General features: G+C 47.5%; 7 protein-coding genes across 7 annotated transcripts; 2 read left to right on the top strand and 5 right to left on the bottom strand.

The window, feature by feature from the left end:
* The first annotated feature begins 844 nt into the window (after window positions 1-844).
* Window positions 845-3,551, top strand: EDB93DRAFT_1183383 (dihydroxyacetone kinase). The gene is made up of 13 exons (XM_041450722.1): window positions 845-937; window positions 999-1,097; window positions 1,146-1,235; window positions 1,352-1,433; window positions 1,564-1,710; window positions 1,759-1,900; window positions 1,966-2,131; window positions 2,164-2,296; window positions 2,352-2,478; window positions 2,501-2,705; window positions 2,758-2,875; window positions 2,929-3,006; window positions 3,071-3,551. Exons 1-13 carry the CDS (start codon window positions 925-927, stop codon window positions 3,276-3,278), a joined length of 1,608 nt encoding a protein of 535 aa, XP_041301608.1. The 5' UTR covers window positions 845-924; the 3' UTR covers window positions 3,279-3,551.
* A 166-nt stretch (window positions 3,552-3,717) lies between these two features.
* Window positions 3,718-6,205, bottom strand: EDB93DRAFT_1183374 (uncharacterized protein). The gene is made up of 10 exons (XM_041450721.1): window positions 5,757-6,205; window positions 5,363-5,562; window positions 5,208-5,311; window positions 5,112-5,182; window positions 4,880-5,058; window positions 4,530-4,858; window positions 4,271-4,464; window positions 4,092-4,209; window positions 4,005-4,038; window positions 3,718-3,953 (listed from the first exon to the last, which is right to left on the bottom strand). The coding sequence occupies exons 1-10, from the start codon at window positions 5,860-5,862 to the stop codon at window positions 3,819-3,821; spliced, it is 1,470 nt and encodes a 489-aa protein (XP_041301607.1). The 5' UTR covers window positions 5,863-6,205; the 3' UTR covers window positions 3,718-3,818.
* EDB93DRAFT_1332366 (uncharacterized protein) lies at window positions 6,021-7,340 on the top strand (the record flags this gene model as incomplete). The annotated part of the gene is made up of 5 exons (XM_041455246.1): window positions 6,021-6,104; window positions 6,157-6,453; window positions 6,507-6,590; window positions 6,758-7,056; window positions 7,121-7,340. 5 exons carry the CDS (start codon window positions 6,021-6,023, stop codon window positions 7,338-7,340), a joined length of 984 nt encoding a protein of 327 aa, XP_041301606.1.
* Window positions 7,269-8,767, bottom strand: EDB93DRAFT_144463 (uncharacterized protein). Its single transcript, XM_041455505.1, has 3 exons — window positions 8,656-8,767; window positions 7,971-8,603; window positions 7,269-7,920 (listed from the first exon to the last, which is right to left on the bottom strand). The coding sequence occupies exons 2-3, from the start codon at window positions 8,497-8,499 to the stop codon at window positions 7,454-7,456; spliced, it is 996 nt and encodes a 331-aa protein (XP_041301605.1). The 5' UTR covers window positions 8,500-8,603; window positions 8,656-8,767; the 3' UTR covers window positions 7,269-7,453.
* A 2,587-nt stretch (window positions 8,768-11,354) lies between these two features.
* On the bottom strand, window positions 11,355-11,756 carry EDB93DRAFT_1095670 (uncharacterized protein; the record flags this gene model as incomplete). Its single annotated transcript, XM_041446711.1, has 1 exon — window positions 11,355-11,756. A coding segment is annotated over one exon (402 nt), but the record flags the coding sequence as incomplete, so codon positions are not given.
* A 1,842-nt stretch (window positions 11,757-13,598) lies between these two features.
* EDB93DRAFT_1183359 (uncharacterized protein) lies at window positions 13,599-15,081 on the bottom strand. The gene is made up of 4 exons (XM_041450720.1): window positions 14,619-15,081; window positions 14,265-14,569; window positions 13,709-14,215; window positions 13,599-13,656 (listed from the first exon to the last, which is right to left on the bottom strand). The coding sequence occupies exons 1-3, from the start codon at window positions 14,909-14,911 to the stop codon at window positions 13,977-13,979; spliced, it is 837 nt and encodes a 278-aa protein (XP_041301603.1). The 5' UTR covers window positions 14,912-15,081; the 3' UTR covers window positions 13,599-13,656; window positions 13,709-13,976.
* Window positions 15,082-15,342: 261 nt separating this feature from the next.
* EDB93DRAFT_1323503 (beta-lactamase-like protein) lies at window positions 15,343-16,520 on the bottom strand. The gene is made up of 3 exons (XM_041454993.1): window positions 16,138-16,520; window positions 15,851-16,083; window positions 15,343-15,797 (listed from the first exon to the last, which is right to left on the bottom strand). The coding sequence occupies exons 1-3, from the start codon at window positions 16,485-16,487 to the stop codon at window positions 15,484-15,486; spliced, it is 897 nt and encodes a 298-aa protein (XP_041301602.1). The 5' UTR covers window positions 16,488-16,520; the 3' UTR covers window positions 15,343-15,483.
* Between the last annotated feature and the right edge of the window lie 1,631 nt (window positions 16,521-18,151).

The raw sequence follows: 18,151 nt of genomic DNA, 5'->3' as shown, positions 1-18,151 counted from the left end.
TTCTCCTGCAATGGCTCGAGTGACTTGTCTGATAAGATTCCGCAAGCGATCTCCCATTGTCTGAACCATTGACGAGATATGATTACCAAGTGTCGCCTGCGACCATAGGCTTGTCACGCAGGATTTGATACGTGCCACTTTCTGCTCGATGGTGAGAGAACCTAGTTGAATTGTAATATCTTCACCCTGTTCTTCCATATAAGTGTCAATTTCAATCTCTTGCTCTCTCGCAGAATCGACGGAAGATATAGGATCTGTCATGATAGGGACAGGTGTAGTTGATGAAGGGCCTTCTGAAGCAGAGCGCTTTATAGAAGATGAAGAATCTGATTGCATAGAGTGAGACCGCTGTCTCTTTCGACTTGCGGAAATCAATTCTGATGGCTTTAAGGAAGGTGATGCTGCAGGTGGGCAAACTCATCATGACATTTAAATGAGAAACCTCCTCGACCAACAAGAACGCGTATGTAACTCTTTTTTCCCCACGGATCGACTAGTATTACATACTCTTTGTCTTTCATGATCAACTAATTAGGGGACTTCGCAAGTTGCCATATAGCCTCGAGTCATATATCTGAATCTTCGATGCTCTGCAAGTAAAATTTTCTCTAGCTGGTATGTCATAAGTAGTATGGTAATACATGAGGTGGCCAGGCATGACTCGGACTTTGTAGCCCTCAGTGATCCCAAAATGGTCGACGGCCACTAATTTGTTGGTATCACATTTGACTAGTCTGAATCGTAAAAAAAATGACCCATGCATATTCAGACGTTCATCTCCATCAGGAAAAACTTCCATTAGACTAAGTTTAAGCAATAAAAATTTATAATAAAAAGACGTGGTGGGTGGGAGCCCGTGATGTCATTGCATTATGAGATAGTGTACTGTTCATGTAAACTCCTTTCTTCCCACTCGCAGCCATCATGGTCGTACAAAGTAAAGCTTTGTCAATCTCATCATGCCATCGTACTGACTGCTCGACCAACTTTGAACACAGGCAAGCATTTCCTGAACACAGCACCCTCTCTCGTGCTCGATTCCTTAGAAGGACTGTGCGCAATCAATACACAACTAGCTCTTGATCCGATCCATAGAGGTAACATTGCAGACCGACGATCAGGATACTAAACAAAAAGATATATAGTCGTCTACCTTGCTGATCAGGACCGCTCCAAAGTTGCTCTCCTCTGTGGAGGTGGTTCTGGTCATGAGCCATCCCACTCAGGTTTCGTAGGTAAATGAGCCCTCGCATCACATTCCAGATCACGCTGACCTGGATGCAGGCCAGGGCGTTTGACCGGTTAGCAGAATACTCTTTATGCGGTCGTGACCTAACCGACATTCACGAAGCTGCTGTGTGTGGACATATCTTTGCCTCTCCAAGTGCTGGTCAAGTTCGCCGTGCAGTAGATCTGATCGACAACAAAAGAGGGTGATTCCATTGTTGCAGCTGTAACTTTATTTGCTAACAATGACTGCATTTAGCACTATCATCGTAGTCAAGTACGGCTCATCGCGACGACTGTTGTAGTATCAGATTTGCTAACTGATCTTGTATGCAGGAATTACACCGGCGATGTCCTCAATTTTGGTCTAGCCAAAGAAGAATATGCGGCCCGTTATCCCGACAAAGCTGACCGTGTCAAGTTCGTCATCGTAGGAGATGACGTTGCTGTAGGAAAAACCCAAGGTAGTATTGTCGGAAGACGGTATGGACATCTATCGAAATTCCACTACATCACTTGAACATCCTACAGTGGTCTTGCAGGTGTTTGTCTCGTCTACAAAATTGCAGGCGCCTTGGCCCAAACTGGTGCCTCTGTAGATGAGGTCTACGATATCGCCCAGTACGTTTCCTCTAGGCTCGGTACTATAGGGGTTGGTCTGGACCACTGTCATGTACGAGTCAACGTTCGAGTGTTGAGGACATCTCTGTATTCACGATACTTCCTCGCTTCGTGCAGGTCCCTGGAACCGCTATTCCCGATACATATTTGGGTGCGAATGAACTCGAAATCGGTCTCGGAATTCACAACGAAAGTGGTCACCGTCGCATTTCTCCTGTTCCACCTCTCAATGAACTCATCCCCACTCTCCTCGACATGATTACTTCCACACAGACAAAGAACGGTCTTTCGTTCCCTTCAAGAATGACGGCACAGACCGTGTTGTTCTTCTCGTCAATAACCTCGGCGGTCTCAGTGAACTTGAACTCGGCGGAGTAGTCGCCGAAGTGAGGCGTGCTCTGGATAAATCTGGGATTAAGATCATGCGCCTGCTTTCTGGCTCTTCATGGTTAGTCGAACCCCTTCAGCTTTACTAGAATCAATGATAATCCTTGCTAGACAAGTCTCAACATGCCCGGATTTTCAATTACGATGCTCCTTCTCCCCGCCGAAAACGACACGGGAACTCCAACCGCTGATTTCATCCTTTCCTTACTCGACGACAGTATCAACACACCCAGGATGGAAATGGTCTTCTAGGTCTGTCCCAAAGCCACCATCTGTCTTTTCGTCCCTCCCGACTGCAACCCACGCGAAGGCCTGGTCAGCCTCACTCAAAGCCCCCGATGTCGATCAATTCAACAGTGCTATAGAGCGTGCATGCCGGGCCCTCATTATTGCTGAGCCCGAGATTACTCGCATGGACAACATCGCTGGTGATGGGGACTGCGGACTTACGCTCAAAGATGGTGCTACAGGTACTTCACATTATGATATTTATATGCATGCATACTCATTATATACATACAGCTGTGCTTGAGGCTCTGAGCAAAAACAGCATCTCTGGCAACGATGTACTTGGCAGCGTCATCACAATATCTCGTATCGCAGAGGATGCGATGGGAGGAACTAGCGGAGCCCTCTATTCGTTAGTGAAGTTCCTTTTGGTCAGATTCATATGTCATAATCATCATGTATCAGAATCTTCTTCTCTGCCCTCGCTCAAGCGCTCGCTAAAAGCTCCTCCTCGATCGCCACACAAGAAGTATGGTGCACGGCGTTAGAAGCTGCTCTAGGTCGTTTATATACTTACACTCGGGCACGTCCCCTTCTCGTACACTAGTCGACCCCTCACTGCCTTCATCGGTGCACTGTCGTCCGGCCTTGCGGCAGCCGTGAAGGCTGCTAGAGAAGCTGCTGAAGGGACGAAAGACATGGAGGCAAAGGCCGGTAGGAGCGCATATATTGATAGCACAAAGCTAAAGGCTGAGCGAGTTGCCGATCCTGGGGCATGGGGCGTGAAAGTTGTGGTGGAGGCCCTAGCTCAGTGATGGTATTTTAGGCATTCACAGTATTGATTCTCCAAACATGTGACTGATGCGGTCACCATCGGGCCAGAGATAGCCGTGCGTAGCGAGAAAATTGCTAACCAAATTTGAAGCACGAGATAATTTGCCAGTACTTGGTCACTCTGACTGATTGACATGAACATGCATAAATAGGGGCAGGCTCGATGTCATGATCATCAGCCAGGCGAGCAATAATCCTGAATTCATCAATAAGAGTGCCGCAGCCTCCGTGTACTTCAACTGGAAGCAATAATGAAAGACTAGGCTGCACAACGACACTGAAAAACGGTTATCATTCAATTTCAAAAACCTCGTCACTCACAGGAGTTCGATATACTCTCTCTTCTATCTGCATGCAGTGTTCTCTTTCAGTTACAGTAGTGGTCGAAACAACTTGAAGGACCCGAGAATGTTGGAGACAATTGCTCAAGTGAACTTAAATAGCTTGACACCACTGCGAAAACTCGTGGACTATCTTCATAATAGATACATAATGACTAAACACATTTTATCCCAAGGTGTTCATTCCATTCCCAGTCCTGGGTCCTTCTTTCTATGTACACCCATATGTCTCGCAAGCTGGTCCGGCCTCGCGAAAGACTTTCCACACCCACCCTCAGGACAGGGATAAGGGCGTGCACCTGTATGCGTTCGTAACTAGAAACACGGTCTGGTTCAGAAACTATCTGCAATAACTAAAAAGCCTACATGTTTCGACAGATTCGACGACTCAGCGAAAGCCCTGAAGAAAGACAATACATCAGCACTCCAACATCAAATAGAAGAACCCCATACTTCTCGCAAAACTTGCACTTGAACGGCTTGAAACCATTGTGCGTCCGCTTGTGAATCGTCAATGCACCCGTGATAGCAAACGCTTTGCCGCACCCGGGAAAATCACAAACGTATGGCTCTAACAGTGTCCAATGAGCTGCCTGTCGAACGCGAGATGACAGAAAACAGAAAGTACATACTCTCTTGGGTATGCCTCCGCATATGCTGTTGCAGCGTAGCTGTTTCTGAGAAATGTGCATTACATATTTTACACTTAAATGGCCTATGTCCTGTGTGCGACTGCATGTGCCGTGCGACTTTTTGTTTACTTGAAAATCCTTGCGTCCCATTCCGAGAGCAACCCTCCCAGCAACACTCGTAGTGTGCTTTACCGCTGCCGATGTGGGCAGAGAGGATGTGGTTTGTAAGGTCATCAGGAGAAGAGATGTTTGCGTGCACCCACTCCATTTACAAGGTTTGATGGCGTCTGTGAACGGGGAGGGGGAGTCTGGCGGATAAGACTTGTCCAGAGGTGAAGGATAGGGAGGGACGTCTGTGGATGTTTCGTCATGGGGAATAATTTCCGGTGGTAATGCCGTGCGCGCCATCATCGATTGTGGGAAAGGGTAATTGATACCAAAATGATCTTGCATCAAGTGTGTAGTAAGAGCGTCAAGGACAGTATCTGTAAACACGGTTGTCGAAGAGCTTGAAATTGATTCTGTACAGGGTAACATAACACAGTCTCCCCAGTGGCACGACATAGTATTGGTGTCGAATTGTTGATTCTGGGAAGCGTCTGAGCATACCTGCTGAGGGGCTGATTCCTTCGTTAAACTTGGAGGGCGGAGATGGTCCAAGTTGACGTGCCCGACTAGCTCCATAAGAGATGGGAATGTAGCCTTACAGTCCCCCCACAAACAAGTAAACATATCTGGTGAGAACTGTGGTAGGTGTTGTGGCAGGCCAACGGGTGTGAACTGAGTCGCTGCCTGGGAAATGTGGGGTGAAGAAACGCTGAGCTAGTAGATGACGCCGGACATTCGGGAGAAGCGTTACCCAAAGGGGCTATGGTACTGTATTCTGGAGAAAATCGGGGTACATGTTGTTCGCTGTAGTCGCTCTCGTCGCATCCACACAAAACCATTTGTTGACTGTGGGTTCCAGTTGAACTGTGTGAGACTTGGGTCAAGGGACTTTGGCTGGGATAGATAAGAATGATAATCGGTGCAGCATTGCAGCTTGAAATTGAAACAATTAGGAAAGGCGTGGACACACACAATATGGCGTACCAATTCTTCAAGACCAGAACAATCACCGCAGTCCTCGTCAGGAACACAGGCGCTATCGCAGATCATGTCACCGTCTGCAATGTGGCAACTGGGCTCAGGGTGGGTAGGATCGTTACAGGCGACGACGACACACTTGTCAGTGCACTGAGAGGTCATCTCTAGTATGGGGCATGCGGGTTCTTTGCATTCATTCATAGACCCTTGTAAACAGTGTGAGCACGGCGGATACAGGGAGTGTATTAATGAACCTCCACGATCCATACCAACGTCAAACCCTGGAAGGTCGTAAGGGCGGAATGAATTGTCATGGAGTTGCATGAACAAATAAGTGTTGCTCGTCCTCAGATCGGAAAGCTTGTAGTAAGATGGGCTGATCGTCAGCGACGGCGATGACGAGAGCTAAGGGGATCTTTATGTGGTGAATATCTGGAAAAATGAGGTGTTAGGGAAAGGGAAGCGTTTCCTTGATCGAGTTGATGTGTAATTGCAGTATTTTTCATTGCGTTATGAGCTTGGTGACTGCGAGGGTCCTCTTCGGCGCTTCAACGTGATAGTGGTACGGGAAAATTGGTCATGGACAATGGCGTAGGGAGTAGCGTCACGTGCGTGAAGTCGGAGTTTGAAAATCGACCAACATTTGGCCCGAAAGCTGTTCATGATGGCGAGCTATAATGTCCGGAGCGACAGACTCCACATTATTCAGGAGCCATTTCCGAAGAATGGACTCATTTTCGTCCTTGTCGTGCGGGGCAGTATAAAAAATAGTGGAAAGGCAAGCTACCGCAATTTTCCAGTTAGACCGGTGTGATGGCGAGGATTTTATGTCGTTGTTGTTGTCCTCAGCGTTCCCTTGCCTAAATGTCCACATAAAATTAGTGCTGCCACGGTCCGGTCCAGAACCGGACCGGAAAACGGTTCTCGGTTCTAGGTCTTCCCGAACGGTCCCATTCTGGTTCGGCCTTGCCGAACCATTCCGAACCATTATCGACTTCGACTTCGACTGCGACTGCGACAAAGTCGGTCTCCACATCAAACTGCTGTCTTCGGGATTTGCACTCTTGGTTAATCAGGCTACCTTCAGCCTTTTCAAGGTAAGTACTAATCAATCAATTTCTCACATGACTTTCTATCTCTCTTTTTCAAGGCACCTTTGATTTGCGTCCCACCAATCATCCAGACTAAACCATCACTCAGCTCCATCTTGCCGTCGTCCACCCACAAATTACAGGTATGTGCATCTGAATTTAATTTTTTTTTAAAAAAAATCTCATTTGAGTCAGGCTCTATAATTATGTGCGTGCATCCTTTTTGTCACTGGCGAAAGCCATCTTCCTATCGACTGTCTCATTCAAATCGTTTTGAAGTTTTTGACTTGATACTAACCTTACACTTCAGGTACCCTCAGCTCCTGTTGCCAATAAACCCAGCCTATTCCCTACCTCGTCTACTCCACAAATAACCACCACCACCGCACCTACCACGTCATCTACACCCTCCATACCGGACTTTTTCGCTAAGCCAATTGCACCGTCGACGCCTGCACCTGCAGCTCCTTCGTTTTCTTTTGGTCCCATGCCCGCACCGCCGCTGTTCGCTGCACCTACTTCCACATCCACTAATCTCTTCTCTGCACCAGCAGCATCAAGCACGGAAACCGGCAAACCAGCACCATTCCCCTTCGCAAAACCAACCCAGTGTACTACCTTCCTCGACGCCAACATCTACATCGACACAAGCTAACCCACCATCGATATTTAGTACCACTCCGAGCAACGCTGCCCCAACTTCTGCCCCATCCACACCTGCACCGCTGAAGTTTGACTTTGGCAAGAAGCCTGCGAGCACGATCCCAAAGCCTACTGCTGCACCTTCCCCTACCACAACTGTTGCCGACGCCGCAAAACAGACTTGCCCTTTATTTGCGTTTTCGGCGGCTGCTCCCCAATCCAGTCCCCTGGGAGCGAGTTCGCACGGCTGATCATTTTCATGAAGGCCGCTTACCGTAATGGACATCTTTCAGCAGCTACAGAGGCAGAGGAGTGCGCACAAATGTTATTAGAGTAGTTACTCAATGTGTAGACTAGTATTTCGTCAATTTTTTTTGCTGTCCCTACAGAAAAATTTTCGGTTCGGTTCAAGTTCAGACCGCAAAAAAACCGAACCGGACCACGGCAGCACTAATGTCATAAATACTGCTTTTTCCTTCCTGCATCCATTAGCATCCACTTTTAGCCAGTCATCGAGCAGTCTGCCATTGCTCATCAGCTTGCCTTCTTGGTACCTAAGACAGACCCAGACAAGGACCCAGACGAGGGATTCAGCATCGTGCCGGTACTTGTGCATGACTTTGCCTTCGAGGCCCTTTTTCTGGAGCAGGTCGAATGCCATGAATGGAACTGTTCCTGTGCACTCCTTCCCGCTGGGCCCATCGGGTTTGATCAATGATAAGTCGTAGTCCTTGAGGACCCCGAGCCATTGACCGTTCAGCCCGTAGACCATAAGATTGTTAGGACTGATGTCGCGGTGATGGACATTGTGCTTCCAGAGTGTGTAATGACCTGTTGGCTCACTTAGGGACAATGAAGAGTACAGGAAAAATCAGACATACATAGCGCAACTTGCCACCATGTGCTGAGAAATTCGTCTCCACTCAGCGACGTGATTGGGATAAGCTTCCTGAACATAACGATATACAAAATGCGACTGCCCCCTTCAGCGTCAGCGTCTTGAATTCCTAGCGACCTCCTGATTTTGGTCGTGGACGTCTCGTCAAACTTGTGGAACCAGACCATGTCCGGGATGTGGCCCTTCACTGTTGATTCCTTGCTCGCAATGCTATACACGTTTTGAAGTATCTCGTCCTCGCTCTGACGTCGCTCTTCTGGCCAATAGAGCTTGGCGACCAGTTCCTTAGAATCGTTACCACAAACATCTCTCTTCTTTTTGTCCGAAAGATACTTGCTTTGGACAGAAAAGACATTAGTTGCGTGACCGTGCAGACCGAAGTGAGTCATGCGTGTGTCAGACTTCAGGTCCAATTTGAGGTTGACATCTCCAACGACGACGTCGCAAGAAACTCCAGGAACGTGGGTAAATTTCAGATTATGGCCCCATTGCTCGTCTCCCATGCGCTGCATAGCAAGCAGTAACACAAGGAACCGGGGAAGATCCTTGATAAAGTTGATGCCGGCGCATTGAATGGCATTTTCTCGATTAAAATACCAGATGTAGATGATATCATCTAGTACGGGCGATCAATTCAACAAGAGGCCTAAGATATTCAGTCGACTTACTGTTCACTACATAAGATATGACGCACTGCAGCGCGATGTTGGCAGTGAATAACACCGCAGCATACAAACCATTCTGGATGTTTGGATGAATCTTTTCGGGCTCCTCTGTGATTCTCTCTGGTTCCGTGGAGTTCTCATCGGTTTCTTCTGGCGCTTGCAAGCAGGTTCGTTGAAGTCCAACTCATCAGATTACGTTTGCTATCTGATTTTGCTTTCAGCTGCTCGGACGTACGCGTACCCCTGCGCTGAATTGCGAAGGTCAGCATGAAGTGTAGTAGACACTCTGTATGGCTTACGTTTCATCCGATGGCATGTTCGAGCTTCGAGTAGAAGCGGCGGCAGGCGCAAGAGTCGCAGCTGTTGGGTCAAGGTTTCCGTTGCATTCCAAGGTTCAGATACTTGAGCCTTGGATTAAAGGGAGCGTATTTTGGTCACTTGGTAAGGCAATACTGGAGGATCCAGAGTGGAGCTGCGTTTGAACTCCACGGTCGATCGAACATCGATCCATTTGAAGTTGCCGTGAAGCTTCTTCGCCGCTCAGCTTTGTCATGTAAAACAACTTCGATATTCTTGGTTTTGATCCTCGCCGTCGTTACCCATACTAGCCTGGCCCTTACCCTTATGCCTCTCTACCCTCACCGCAGCCTTCACGCTTTCCGAGAGACGAGAACAACGTCCGGGCTTGACGCATAGACTTTGCGCTATTTTTTTTTTTTTTTTTTGAGTGCACTCGTGTCCTGTCCTTGTCATTATGATAGAACAAGATGTCCATATCGTTGTTTTGCGGGAAGCAGGTAGTCCGGAGACTTCCACGCTCCTCAAGTTTGAGGAGTGCGGCATTGGCCGCACGCACAACGACGGGTACGAACTTGGCTCTGTGGCGCAATTGGCACTGGGAAAAGACGCTCAGCTTCTTTCATACCACGTGAACTCTCTACCTACAATTCAGTCCAGTTATCCGTGATTTCTGGAGTGTTGTTGCAGATGTCCAGGACAGCTGTAAGAGAATCTTGAAGCAATTTCGACTTCTCACTGCTGGGACGCTCATCGAAGCCACAGAGGAGCCACTGTAGCATTCCATCGGCTTCACATTTCTTGTAATTCTCCACATCCCAAGTGATCCATGAGGGGACATCCCTGACCCTGCGTGCATGGTAAAGTTCGATATAGATATATAAGTGACCGAGCAAAAAGAATGATTGACGTACCTGATGCCTAGAGTACTAATGTGTTCGCTGACAGCGGCACTGCCATTGACCATGATGCCAATGAACTGAACGAGTTACTGCCAGTAGAAAATAAAAAGTGCGGGCAAGAAAATGCAGTTCATGGTTCGCTTTTAAACCAGAACGATGCTATTGTTCTGAAATGAAATAAAGGCAACAATCGATACCTCAGTAGAGATTCGAATGTTGATGTACTCTGAGCCACCGTCATGGTTGAACCGCTTGAACATTGAATCCGAGTATCATTGATCTGGCACTGCCATCGCACATAAACTTCTTTCGATCACATGCCCATCCTGGCACCCACAAACGCCCCATCATGATTATGACTTCGATTTTTTTTTCTTTGTTCCACGCGCAAGAAGTAATTGTGTTTTGGGATTGCTACTGCGGGTCCACGCACCGCTTCGTCGTTGACCGCCGCCATGATTTATCCAACTTCTCATTGTTCTTTTTTCAGTGTGACAAAGGAGTCAAGTTCGCAGATCATATCCGTATCAATAAATAACATGATGCCATCAGATTTCGAAGCCGCCATCCTGGTCCACAGCACTACTCCATGATTTCCCCAACAAGCATAATCGCAAAGTCCGACTCATTCTTTTTTGCCAGCGTGACAGAGGAGTCAGGTTCGCAGTTCATATCCGTATCACCAACATGATGCCATCAGATTTCCAAGACCTCATTCTGGTCCACAGCGCCACTGTGATTTCTCCAATGAGAAGAATTCGCGACTTCAGTGAGTCAAATGATCATTCCTTCTGAATCATCACTGTTATTCGTTTTTTTTGGCGATCCGCTCCAGTGTCTGCACGAGGAACAACATCTTGCTGCAAAATTGCTTATCTCGGGCCAGCCTCCGCATTACTACCATTATACATCAGATTCCAAGGTCACCACCCTTGTCGCCACTGTGATTTCCCCAACAAGCATCACCACACATATCATGACTCGATCTATTTCGAATGGGTTACTTCAATCAAAGGGAAATATACTTACTTCTGATCCTTGACAGTTGACTGGATGATCCCGTCATCATTGTCTTGTTCGAGTATCGCATTCACTGTATCTTGCTCGCTAATAGAAGACAATGCAGCAGATCCCTCCTACATGCAGTATGACTCCTACTTTGAGCGGTAGCTGAGGCTTTCTCCTCTAATGACGGCAAAAATTTCCCATGGAAGCCGACGCAGCTTGTGAAAGTATCTGAAACGTCAAGATCTAGGGACCATTTGACCTGCGGAACAAGGCTAGCAGCGGCGAGAAACAGTTCAGGATCCGTAGAGGTCTCGAGCAGCCACTTGACGCCAGGTGCTTCGAGATTGGTGGTGGGTATGTCAGGGAGGGTGAGGACGTATTCATCCCCCAACAAAAAAAATCCAAATTCAGGTCGAACTCTTGTGCTTCCGAGTCCACGACCTTTGTCGAAACGCGCGAAACAACAAAAGACAGCCACCTCTGAAACCTGGTTGATTAATTGCTGAAGAGATCGTCGTGCGAATGTGCCGGCCATATGTACAGGGCCTGGGTAGTGAAATGAGCACAGAGTATACACTGCTTACATAGTACGACCCAGAACGCGGCGAGCAAACTCATGGACAAGCTTGCACATGCGATCGTTTGGATCCATAAGGTCGGCGCGCTCGGAAACCACGTAGATGCTGGGTCTGTGAGTGTGGAGCCCGCTGCAGCGAGATTGCCCGGTCCGATTTGAACAAGTTGCTTCAAAAGGGCATTCGTGATATCACTGGGGTCGGGACTGAGATTGGACACCATCGTGACAATGAGAGATGTGCTGACAGCAGAGAAAAGGTCCATGTCAGTAGTGTATCGCTCGAGAAACTCGACGTCGTGCTCCTCTGCGACTCGTTTGTACACCCCCTAGAAACGAGACCTATTGTCCTTGCCACTCTTCGATGCGATCGTCGAGTCCTGGAGAACATCTAATACTTGCTTCATGACATTTGCTCTGCATATAGGATATGGTCAGTTGTGATCGCTCAGCTTATTTTTCACTCACAATTCGTTTAGCGTGGGTTGGTCCTTATCCGCCACCACCTTGCTGAGATAATTGAGGAGCATGTTTGATATCATTATTGACGAGAACTTACGGAGATAAATCGCCGACCGATGCAACATTGGGAGTGTTTTTCTGTACGTGAGGTCCCGACGGCTGTGAAGGTCCAGCATTGGAGCTGCAGTTCTGGTGAGGAGCGAGACAGCAGCATTAAGGCAGAAACACATACATCCCCGATGGCAGCTCCGCCAAAGGCTCACAGTTTTTCTCCCCGTCTCATTGTCAGATAGCAGGCAGACTCCAGGACACCACAACCCACTTTTCTGTAGGTCGTACGTTGCCGTTCTCTGGAGAAGGCCGAGCCGAGTCGTTGTGGGCGTGCCGATCCTCAGCACTGCCAGTGTCTGATGCTTGTGGCATGAGGAAGTTACAACTAGGCTACTGTATTTGATCCCAGGCAAAGCCAGTGAAAGGGTCTGAGGTGCGTGGACAGAGCAGTGGTGGTACACAAGAAGTCGTTTGGGCGGCTGCAACCATGTCGAACACATGCTTGCGAGCGTTGACGCCGAGAGCTGCCTGCAGTGGACTGTGACAATATATAGGCTCCCATGATTGGTGTAGTCAGACCGAACGCAAGAAAGAAAGTTGCCGCCTCGAGACAACGTTCTGAATCGGAGGTGGCGTGCCGGAAGGGCTTGCCTGAGTCTCTGACCTGTTGAGTCAATTTTGATCTGTTTTTGCCACTAGCCTGCTGCCTGAGCTCTGTTCTATGACTCTTACTTCGCTCATGACTCATACCTACACATTATATTCGTCATAATATCTCCCCATACATAGGAGCCCATAGATGATAGGGCACCGCTTCTTATGTATTGTTTGTAGCGATATGAGAAATTTGAGTGGAGACTTGCCACGGATGTACAACGATCTGGGTAGTTCGTTGCTTCATAACAGCATCAGAGGGAAAATTAGTACCAACTTGAAATCGATCCTACTTTTCAAAGTCGAGTGACTCTCCAATCGATTTGAATTGTGTCATCAAGGCGCAGTGGTTGTCCCCATCTCACGGCCAGTACTGGAGCGCTGACGTGTGGATTGACTGCGTGCATGAGAGACGTTCAATTAATTGACTGATTTCGATGGATTACAGGGTTATCCCATCCATGTAATATAAGCTTCATACGACGGCCACTCAGTCTTGTATATTTATATTACGTCGTCTGCCGTGGATATGGCTAGGACCGATTTTCACTGTCTGGAATTTCGTGCAATGCTGTCAGCATCCATTATTACAATGGTATTAGCCTGAGAAATCTAAGAGGGTCCGTCTCACTTTGCGATCGATTCCTGCATGTATTCCATGCGTAGATGTCTTCAATATACCTCACCCGGCGTGACCTTGGCGGTGCGATAGAGCGATGGGAGAAATACCACTTCGATAAGATGATCTATGTCGTAGCATCGCAGCAAGACCGTAACCTGCACTTGTCGCACTTTTTCAAGATACTATCGTTGATGGAGTTCCCCAGGGCAAACCGCCTTGAATATGTCAACTACGGCTTGGTGCTCGGCATGAGCGCTGAGCACTCGGAAGGGAACCGCAGTCTTCTTGGATCAGATCATCTGCGAAGCCTTGTCTGTCATGCACGAGCAGATGAAGCGGAATGAGGTAGTTCGTTCCAAACTTTCTTCACTCGTTGATGACTACCTTACTTGACTATGGTGCGTTAATTAATGACAATCGTGTCCGGGCATACGCTTGAAAATAAGCCACTTATGATCTTGAAAATGTATTTAGCAGTCGACTCACTGTAGACGAAAGAACGCTCAGTTTGGCCCAGATGGTGGTACCGCCTGATTTTGAATGATCATAGGTTTCAGAGGCTCAGGACTGGTCACGAGTCTAAGGTCAGAAAGTGTCATGACATAGAACCAATGCGACAAAGCAAGAACAGTTGAATAGCGCAAGTAGCAACACAACACAAGTATAAAAAGCCCGTCATATAAAGTTACTATTTGTATCAACAGTGAGCATCAGTTTCCCCGGCATGTACCTTCTACCTGCCTTGCTGCCTAGTTCACCTCTCCGCCAGCTCGTTCGACATGGCGTCTAGGGCCTCAAGGCCACGAGTCTTGCTGTCGGCGGACGTGGTAGTACAAGTTGTCGGAGGCAGGTGCGTAGAGGTGCTGTGACTGGGTTGTTTTAACGCCATTTCGGCAAGTTCTTGGAATGGTGTAATGTCTTCCGATGCATTATAAGACACCAAAAGCGGAGCAGCAGTTAGTCCAGTAGTTATTCGGGTGGGTAGCACTCGTCCTGAGTTCTTCTTTAGTATGTGTAACTTTTGCGAGAAGGATATATGTACCTAGTCTCTTCACTGCGTCGTATCCCTTGAGTCTTTCCTTGTCGAATTCAGGGTTAACAGAGGAACCCTCCTCCAACGCAAGATAATCAATGCGCTTGTCGATAATAAAGCGATCGTTCACTGTCCATGGTGCGTCATATAGTACCTCGTCTACCCAGCGACAGTGCCGTATAAGCTCGCAACGCTCGAGATGTGAGAAATGAGGTGTGGTGTTGTGAGCTCGACATTGCTCATCCGAAAGCACTCCGACAATAAGATGTACGGAAGGGAAGGAAAGTTTCGCTTGACGGAGCTGATGTACATGCCTAAGATGATCTTTAGCGATTGTGCAGCATCGAGTAGCGACGTACTCACCCAACAGTCAATACATCGAATACGCCATCAACATACACTCTTAAAGTCATGTTGTCCCGTGGGTACTTTCTTGCACCAGAAGTACTAAGTGCATTCTGCACATATGTTTGTATATCCCCAGGACTCAGTGCCACCGCACTGAGTCGTTCCCTGGCTGCATCAGAGGGGGGAAGCTCATAAGTAGTCAAGGCTGGAATATGATGCAAGTCGGCAATGCTGGACTCCAAAGAGCGCTGACCAGGGTTGGAGATGACATCGTAATCTTCGTCGCTCAGGACAGACGAACTATCCATTATGGAGCAAGTGGAATGGAAAACACGTTAAGACCGTACGCACGCGGTGGCGTTGGATTGCCTATGCTGGTAAAAATGAGGCCATTCCTCCTTCTGCAAGGAACATCGAAGTAGAACTTGACCTGCTTCGTGGGAACTTTTAAATTGGCCATAACCAGCCTTGATGTAACGCTCGTCAAAGGCCATCGTCGAATATTGGCGATGGCAACCAATATTCTCGTTGTTAGCTTTCTACTGACTCATAAATTTCATTCCTTCTCTCATATTCTTTAGTATTCCTAACTCTACAGTATTTAAACCGTTCGTTTATTACTGGTAGAGTAGTTGATCATTTCCACCCCCGAATATATTTACGTTCGGACTGTTCTATCTGTCTGAAATAAGTCTATTCTACGAAATCTCGACTCTACTGTGTGTAACGCTTTTCATAGCGCCACACTTGATGCTCGCATATTAGAATTTAGCCTGTTGTTCTGACATCTTTCTCTCTTTGAAATTTCACTCTATCATCCAGAGCGACATCGTGCTTTTCCCGCGAAGAGAACAATTTTAAATAAATTGATCACTGATATTCATGCAGCCAATGGCGGTATGATCCCAGGCAAGAAGGCAGATCCCTTATTCTCCTCATACCACTTCGAATCGTGAGCAATCAATACCTGCACTCTCGGAATTTCCAACAACGACCGGATCCTTGTGATATTCTCCACAGCTTTCTCTTTATCTTCATGCATGCACCTGACGCAACCTGATGGATCAATACTATGTGCGACCTCTTTCTCGCCCGTAATTAGTCTGTAGTCGTGAGCGGAATCTCCTCCAAGCAGAATCCATGCACCATCTGAGGTGGTGCGCGCAAGTATGTTTATGTGTCCTTTGATGTGCCCTATAATGCTGATTTGTTAGGTCATGCATTCCAAGGCTTCCCGTATCACAAACCTGGCGCATCAATCACATACATGCTGCCATCGCCGAAAAAATCCAATGCAAGCGGAAATGGTCCAATGGGTACATTGAAATCGGATAGAGGAAGAAACTTAATATGCTCACGCGGAAGAGCGGCCGAAGAGAAGAAGGAGTCAGGGTTCATAGGATATCCTGAAGTCAGGAGCTCCCTGCACCCTTCCCCCACAACAAATGTAGCTCTGGTGAATGGCTCGTGGTTCCCGACGCTAATACCGAGCAGTCAATTGTTTTTGGATCTGTCGGCTCTTCCTAACACTCACTGATCCCAGTGCAAGTGGCTAACGATGACAGTTTCAACCTCATCAGGGGAAATGCCTCCCTTAACCAGTGACTCTGCGACTGTCTGGTTCGCAACAGGGGCAAACCCCGCGGCCTTGATGCGCTCCTGGGAGCGAGGGGTGTATCCTTCCAGGTCGCGCCGTATACCTAAGTCGAAAACAACCCATGACTTAGACTTGGAGTGTCGTAGTGCAAAGGCAAGAGATGGACACGATATGGACTCTCCTTGCGAGTTGCCGTCCACAACCAAATCGCAGGGGATGTGAAGAGCTCCTCCCTCAAGTGCCGATACATGCATAAAAGGCTGGTCTACACTGGGTGGAGGAAGCATCAGACCAGTCGATTGTCTAATGGTGGGAGGCGGAGTAGCAGTTATGCTCGTGCATATCATTTCCCCATTTATATATTTCCTCGATAACGCATCCTGTTACTCGTGCGAATTTTTTGGCTCCCCGGGATTGCATGACTTCAAGGTACGAGCAGTTCCGGTCGAAGAATAAATCAAAAAAAAAAAAAAAATTTGACACACAGGATATTTAAGCCCGTTCTTGCTCGTATAAGTTACCTGCTATTACCTGTCTTTTAGCGACGCACTTCCTGTCGTATCCGCAGTACATCTACATATTTCTCCTATTTAAGCAATCTCAGCATGGTAGACTGCGCAACAAAACTTTACTTTATCACGTGACAAGCTTTAGAATATTCGTGGCGACAAGACACCAGAAACAGAAGAGTTGTAGTGTATGTACGTCTTGACGAGGCATCCGTTCAAGAAGCACAATTTGTGCAAAATTGGAGGAGGGGATGGCAACACCATGCAAATTGTATCCTGACCAAATGAGTAATCACAAGCGAAGTCACGCCAAATCACAACTTGCATTCAAAAGAGTGACTTGGCAGCGGGCTGCAGGTGGAATGCTGGAAGGCAGGAGATGCGGCAAAAGTATGACTGTTGGAACCAACTAAGATGGGCTCCTTTGGGTCTTGCATAGTATCTTCAAGTGACGCCAATCTGGGAACCGAGAATATCTGGACGAGCAATAGGGGATTGGTAGTTCTGAATAACTATTGGTACTGGGATGTCAACTTCAGGGGTCTCTGTCCAATTTCCACCATATCTTCAGTGTTGTGCTGAGTGCACACAGTTGCAAAGAGGAATTGCAAGCGGAATGATGCTTCCATCTAATCAAGTAGCGACTTGACAAAGTCGGCCCTGGTATGCACCATCTCACACTTTTGCTGGAATAACTTCAGGGTAGAAAGCTGTCCACTCTTATTCTTCGCACCAAGAAATGTCGTGGGGCAGCCAGTACCTGGTTGCTGAGCAATCCCCTCCGAATATTCTCCAGTGCAAGTTCCTTGTTCACAAAGCATCCAATGATTGATGTGAGTAGTGTCCGATCTCTGATTAATTAGCTGAATTCTCCTACAGAATCAACCCCAGGACCCTTCAGCAGATGCTACACACTAGTATGTTCACGTACTCCCCTGTGTGTCCTGTATATAGCAAGACGATCGGAATGTCAATGAAATGGTATGTGAAAATGAACTAACCTTTCATATCGACTATATACGTACTTCTGTCTCTGAAGTAGCCGATGGACTTTGGGTATGATCCAATGAATGAATTCATATCTACCTCAGAAAGAAATCTGTTCTCTCGATGGGAAAATACGGCCTCTTCTGCCACGGGATAACTATCCCCTTCCATTCTTAAGTAGTTCTAGATCACCGATACTGTGTGGTTGATCAAGAATATTCTTCAAAGAATGCGACACTCACTTGTCCCAGCGCGGTGTCCCGCAACGGCCGTGTTGAGGAATTTTGCTGCCACGTTTTGTGAAACCTTCGGGTGGAAGTCAAAATGTGGATGCGCTGCTGCACGGCGGGAGGCAGAAAATATATTTCCGAGTCCGCGTATCTCTAGATCAAAACGACCACTTTTTGAGTGGCGAATTCGAAGCAAGAATACAAGGGAGGGATTTCAAACGTGAT

Source organism: Suillus bovinus, assembly GCF_016758785.1.
Source record: "Suillus bovinus strain UH-Sbo-P2 chromosome Unknown EDB93scaffold_121, whole genome shotgun sequence".
NCBI classification, from domain to species: Eukaryota; Fungi; Basidiomycota; class Agaricomycetes; order Boletales; family Suillaceae; genus Suillus; species Suillus bovinus.
Note: the sequence above shows the minus strand (reverse complement) of the source record. Positions and strands in the feature narration are given on the sequence as shown.

Bases quoted from the DNA above. Each gene is read 5' to 3' on its own strand.
- EDB93DRAFT_1323503 (XM_041454993.1), bottom strand. From the start codon at position 16,487: ATGCTTCCTCCACCCAGTGTAGACCAGCCTTTTATGCATGTATCGGCA. The intron at 16,084-16,137 runs GTGAGTGTTAGG...GCTCGGTATTAG, and splicing joins AGCCACTTGCACTGGGATCA to CGTCGGGAACCACGAGCCAT. The intron at 15,798-15,850 runs GTTTGTGATACG...TCAGCATTATAG, and splicing joins GTATGTGATTGATGCGCCAG to GGCACATCAAAGGACACATA.
- EDB93DRAFT_144463 (XM_041455505.1), bottom strand. From the start codon at position 8,499: ATGCAGCGCATGGGAGACGAGCAATGGGGCCATAATCTGAAATTTACC. The intron at 7,921-7,970 runs GTATGTCTGATT...GTGAGCCAACAG, and splicing joins ATGGTGGCAAGTTGCGCTAT to GTCATTACACACTCTGGAAG.
- EDB93DRAFT_1183359 (XM_041450720.1), bottom strand. From the start codon at position 14,911: ATGGATAGTTCGTCTGTCCTGAGCGACGAAGATTACGATGTCATCTCC. The intron at 14,570-14,618 runs GTGAGTACGTCG...AGATCATCTTAG, and splicing joins TTCGATGTATTGACTGTTGG to GCATGTACATCAGCTCCGTC. The intron at 14,216-14,264 runs GTACATATATCC...AGAAGAACTCAG, and splicing joins CGACGCAGTGAAGAGACTAG to GACGAGTGCTACCCACCCGA.
- EDB93DRAFT_1183383 (XM_041450722.1), top strand. The intron at 1,236-1,351 runs GTAAATGAGCCC...ACATTCACGAAG, and splicing joins ATCCCACTCAGGTTTCGTAG to CTGCTGTGTGTGGACATATC. The intron at 1,711-1,758 runs GTATGGACATCT...AACATCCTACAG, and splicing joins GGTAGTATTGTCGGAAGACG to TGGTCTTGCAGGTGTTTGTC.
- EDB93DRAFT_1183374 (XM_041450721.1), bottom strand. From the start codon at position 5,862: ATGAAAAATACTGCAATTACACATCAACTCGATCAAGGAAACGCTTCC. The intron at 5,312-5,362 runs GTACGCCATATT...TTCAATTTCAAG, and splicing joins GTTCTGGTCTTGAAGAATTG to CTGCAATGCTGCACCGATTA. The intron at 4,465-4,529 runs GTGCACGCAAAC...CCACATCGGCAG, and splicing joins AAACCTTGTAAATGGAGTGG to CGGTAAAGCACACTACGAGT.